The 5394-nt window shown below is 17.8% G+C and overlaps 2 protein-coding genes across 2 annotated transcripts, besides 4 other annotated features; one reads left to right on the top strand and one right to left on the bottom strand. All coding sequences in view use genetic code 6, as the record gives it.

Annotated features, from left to right (window-relative positions):
- Positions 1 to 403: 403 nt before the first annotated feature.
- Positions 404 to 437: a microsatellite.
- A 288-nt stretch (positions 438 to 725) lies between these two features.
- Positions 726 to 756: a microsatellite.
- Positions 757 to 876: 120 nt separating this feature from the next.
- On the top strand, positions 877 to 1967 carry IMG5_166770 (mt-a70 family protein, putative; the record flags this gene model as incomplete). Its single annotated transcript, XM_004030116.1, has 5 exons — positions 877 to 934; positions 989 to 1182; positions 1237 to 1311; positions 1761 to 1830; positions 1927 to 1967. Coding segments are annotated over 5 exons (438 nt in total), but the record flags the coding sequence as incomplete, so codon positions are not given.
- Positions 1968 to 3644: 1677 nt separating this feature from the next.
- Positions 3645 to 3703: a microsatellite.
- Positions 3704 to 3728: 25 nt separating this feature from the next.
- IMG5_166760 (mitochondrial carrier protein, putative) lies at positions 3729 to 4862 on the bottom strand (the record flags this gene model as incomplete). The annotated part of the gene is made up of 5 exons (XM_004030115.1): positions 3729 to 4063; positions 4118 to 4190; positions 4238 to 4516; positions 4558 to 4677; positions 4728 to 4862. 5 exons carry the CDS (start codon positions 4860 to 4862, stop codon positions 3729 to 3731), a joined length of 942 nt encoding a protein of 313 aa, XP_004030163.1.
- Positions 4526 to 4554: a microsatellite.
- Positions 4863 to 5394: the final 532 nt, after the last annotated feature.

The following is a 5394-nucleotide window of genomic DNA, read 5'->3' as shown; positions in this document are numbered from 1 at the left end:
ATAATATTTTTTATATTAATATATATAAATAATAATAAAAAATTTGATTTTTAATATAATTATAATAATATAAATATATATTTATTGTTTTTAAATTTTTAAATAAAGTTAAGTTGATTCTTGTACAAATATGAGTAAAAAGGTATGCAAAGATATTCATTTATTTTTTTATTAATTTACATTATATATATTTTTATCTAGAAATATTTAACTCGATAAATTTAGAATTCAGATGAATCAGATGAAGATGATTATTCCAATCAAAATAATTCAGAAGAATAAAATAAAAAAATAGAATACAAAAGGGTTAAAAATTATCACAATCAATAAAATATACTTTAAGGAAAAAGGAAAAGAAAACAATTTATTAAATATGACATTGGTAAAAATTAACAAAAATATAAATATAATATTTATTTATAATAAATATTTTTTTAAATTAAACCATTTTATTTTAACTAAAATTTAATTTTATTATATTTTACTTGGTATCACTTTACTAATTTTATTTTTTTATCTTTTCTTTGCTTAATTGAATATTTTATTTTTAAATAAAAGATGATTAAATAGGAACTAAAGAAAAGAAAATAAAAAAAAAAGATAAAATTCTAAAAAAGTTATAAAATTTTAAATATTATTAATTTTATTAAAATTAAAAATACAAAGAAATTGTTAAGATTTAATAAAAAAAAAAATCCCTAATTAAAATAAGTTAGATAATCAAGAAATAATAATAAATAAAATAATAATTAATAACAAAACAATCCGTATTTAATAAGTTTAAATGATTTAAATAAGAATTTTGAATAAAAAAAGGATTAATAGAAAAATAATTAAAGAAACGAAGAAACAAAATAAAAATAAAATTTAATATAGTGCGATATAAGATATTTTGACTTTAGTTATATTATAGATAAAATAGACTATTTTGACTGTAAATTATTATAGTAAAAATTTAATATATTTTTTATCAATAAATATAAAAAAGCTATTTTACTAAATCCTAATATAAATGATGTATTAAATGTTAACGAAATAGTAGATTTAAAAGTAGAACTTTTATCAGATAAAGGCTTTTTATTTTTCTGGATAAAAGAACTACCAATAGCTACTGCTTATGAAATTATGGGTAAATGGGGATATGAAGTAATTGATTAAATAGTGTGGGTGAAATTAAATTAAGTAAAAAAAAGATATTTATATTTGTATATAATTAGTTAATTATTTAAAATATAGGAATCAGGTACTATGTGTATTGAAAATAAAATGGATAAATATTTATTGAATTCATAATAAATTTGCATGGTAGGAGTAAAGAAAAAAATAAATTCTAAGAGAATAGAATATAAATCAAAAATATCAAATAATGTTATTTTTGCAAAAGAATAAAAAAATATTTAATGTCCAGAAGAAATTTATGAGATTGTTGATTATTTAATGCCTGGAAGCAAAAAATTAGAACTTTTTTCTTAAAATATCAAAATTAGAAAAGGTTGGATATAAGTTTAGCATGTTGAGGATGAACTTGATAATTAGAGTTTAAAAAATATTCCTATTTTTTATAATATTTAATGCACTAATTGCAATAAAATTCCTATTATTGGAATTTATTTTACATGTATTACTTGTTAATAGTTAAGTATTAATAATAATTCTGTAAATAATATAAGTATTTAAAATATCAAAAATAATAATAATAATTCAATAAGAATTTGTAAATTATATATCTATTTTTTAATTTAAAAAATATTATAAAAAAGGTTAGGAATGTTTCTTCTAGTGTAAACCTACTGAATTATAAAATGAATAGCATAAACCTGATCATAAACTGTAAATAGTAAATGAATTACCTAATTAAGAATATAAATTAAAAGTATTTTTTTTTTAAATAATTTCTAATTTTAAATATTAATTTATAAATTATAGCTAAAATGTTCAAATATTCCTTGTCAGAAAGATTTGTTTGATTGTGTTGTATAAAAATGTTAAGAATGCTTTAATTTATATTTATGTGAAGGTTGTCATTAAAAAGAAAATATTATCAAGCTACCTTCTTAATTTTAATTTTGCCATAAGTAATCTCATTAGTTTTTTTAAATAAAATGAATTAAGCATTTTAATATATATGATTATTATTTATAAAATAATAGAAAATTTTGTATTTTTTTTTTCATTTATATTATGTTAAAAAAAAAATATTATTTTTAAAAAATATATAAAACTATCCTTGCTTTTTATTTTGTTCATAAAAATGACTAAAGAAGATAATTTTAATTTCTTTTATATTAAAATTCTAAACATTTAAAGAGATAATTTTAATAAATATATTTTTAATAATTATCAAATAGCAGTTTTATAGATTTATATACTAAAAATATTAATAAACGTATATCGAAAAAAAAAATGAAATTAGAAAATAAATAAAATAATAATTAAAAGATTTATTATAAAAAAATTAAATAACTTTATAAAAATTATTATATATATTTAAAAAAAATAAAAAAGCCTTTATATATATCGTATATAGAAAAAATATATATAAAATATTTAAAAAGAAAATTTTAATTTTTTAATTTAATATATAATTTAAAATTAAGATAAAAATGGGAAGAAGTAGAAAATAAAGCACAGGAATAAAGCAATTCAAAATATGTTCATCATTAGGATTATTATTTTTTTTAGTGTTGATAATAATATATGGTGAAAGTAATGTAAAAGCCAATATATTAAAAATATAGTGAAGAATAAAAAATGAAATTATTATTAACGAATAAAATAATAGCTTAAAACTTAAGAAAAACTTTAGAATTTAATGATCATATACGGTATATACTTATGGTTGAACAAGATAAATATTAAGCAAAAGCAGTCGATGAGTTAAATGAAGAAGGAAAAAATTCACTATCCTATATATTAAGAGAAGACAGAATATGGAAAATCTTATAAAAGGTTATTTTGATATAAGAGATGAAAATATGGATGGAAAAATAAGCAAAAGTGAATGGCAAAATAACATGGATAAACTAGCATATTGGGAAGATGATGAGGATTTGGTCGAATTAAAGAAATTTTAGAATAATTTATTTAAAAAGATTGCTGGGGGAAAGGATGCTTAAGAATTCGATTTTAAAAAATTTGAAGAAATTATGGAAAATGTGAGAATTGCTTTAAAGGCGAAAATACCTGAAAACGAATTCAAGAAAATGGATTATTAAAATAAAAAATGTACAGAAGATATTATAGATTATATGGCATTTTAATTTGGAATTTACAAAGGAAGAGTATTTAGATAAGGCTTAAAATAATCAAAAAAATTCATTTTTAGAATATATTTCTTAAGATTAGAAGAAATGGGATGTTTTTTCAGGAATGATATTTAATATTTTAGATGAAAACGAGGATGGAGAAATTACTGTTTTAGGAAATCGATAGAGTTCTATTAAAAATGGAGTTTAAAGATTCTACTATTAATAAGGTTAATGCTATTTGTTAATAGTTTGGTAGTTATTTCAATAATAAAGGTTTAAGTAAAGATTAATATTTATTAGTAATGGAAAAAAATAGAAAAAATCTTGAATAGTATTAGATTGAAATGAATATTGACTGACAATTAAAATATATATTTTATAAAAAAAATTTGTTTAATATATATTATATATATATATATATATATATATATATTTTTATATATATATATTTATATTTTTTATGTTTACACATAAATAATATCAATTTTAAATATTTTTATACTAATTATTTAATAATATCTACCTAAAATATTCTGTTATACTTATTGAAATAGATTTTTAAGGAGTATTAGTTAGAATTTTTGCACTTAAACCTTTAAAATGTGCTAAAAATCCCTCTTAAGTGTGAATAAGATAAACACCATGAAATATATTTTTATACCTGAAGCTATTTTTGCTCTCTATTTATTATACTTAAATTCTTAATTTAGATATACTAAACGGATTACTTAAAGTACTTGAAATAATACCCGCTAATCCAGCTAAAAGGCTACTTTAACTAAAGCTAATCTTATCAGGATTTTCACAAAAAAATTCTATTTTTATATATATAAAATAATAATTAATTTTTCTTTTTAAAAAAGAATTACCTTTAAGTTTTTCATAAAAGGCAAAATGTAAAGCAATAGAAGTCCCGAAAGAAACTAGTGTAGCTCCAAATCCCTTTACACATATAAACAATAATATTTTTATAAAAGAAAATAAATTACAGTATATAATCCTAAAATTCCTTCTTTTTAAATGATAACATAGGCTGCATTTATTGAATTTTTATAATTATAGAGTTTAATATTTTATTAAACTTAAAGTCTTTCTTTAATCACATCAATAGGAAGCCATAAAATACAGCTTACTAATTCCGCATTAAAACCACAAATCATATGCATTACGAATTTATTTTTACTCAAAATATTATTATCTTAAGATATTTTCTTTTTTGTCCATTCATATGTAGTCATAAATAAAGAAAATGCAGGTACAGAACCTAACTTTATATGTTTTTTATTATTATTTTTTATTTTATTTTAACTGATGATATTCCTACTCCTTTATAAAATCCTCGAATTCCCTCATTTTTAAAAGTTTCTTTTGTTTTTTATAATAATAAATGGCGTTTTAAATCTTTTAAATGCGATTTTTATGTTTGTATCTATTAAATTTTTACATTTTTCTTGATATTTTTTTTTTTTTTTTTCTAACTTATATTTTATTTTTTAATGTATCTAATGGGTGTATTATAAATTTTGTTGAAATTCCTGCTAAAGCACTAGCATATGAAGTATACTTTAAGTAATTTACATTATTTTATTAATTACTTGTGTTTTTTTAATCCATTAAATTAAATATATATATATTTTTAATAATTGAGATATATTTTTTTTTAAAATAAAATCTTACTATGTATTATTAATTATATTTTTTTTATTAAAATAAAAAAAACACCAAAATAATACAAATATTATTATGAAAAAATAAAGTATCAATAAATAGATTTAATATTATATTTTTTGAAAAGATAAATAAGTTATTCTTTAATTACAGGCTTAGTTAAAAAATCATCAAAATTATTATTCATATCATAATTACTTTATTTATATTCAAACCCAGTACAAGCTAAAACAAAGCATTAAATACCCACTTTCTAATAAAACTCTCTAATTAATTTACAAGTTTAAAATCCATCAATCCTTGGCATATTAATATCCAAGAAAATAAATTAAAAAACTTCATTAGACTTAAAAAATTAATCTTATATAACATCCACAGCCTAATCGCCACTTAAAGAAAACGTACAAGAAAGACCAAATATTTTTTAAATAATATTTTAAAGCGCATAACAACAAAATATATTATCATCAATAATAAG

The sequence above is a fragment of the Ichthyophthirius multifiliis genome, assembly GCF_000220395.1.
Source record: "Ichthyophthirius multifiliis unplaced genomic scaffold scaff_1120509251242, whole genome shotgun sequence".
Classification (NCBI taxonomy): domain Eukaryota; phylum Ciliophora; class Oligohymenophorea; order Hymenostomatida; genus Ichthyophthirius; species Ichthyophthirius multifiliis.
The sequence above is the reverse complement of the archived record's forward strand: the minus strand, read 5'-3'. Positions and strand labels throughout refer to the sequence as shown.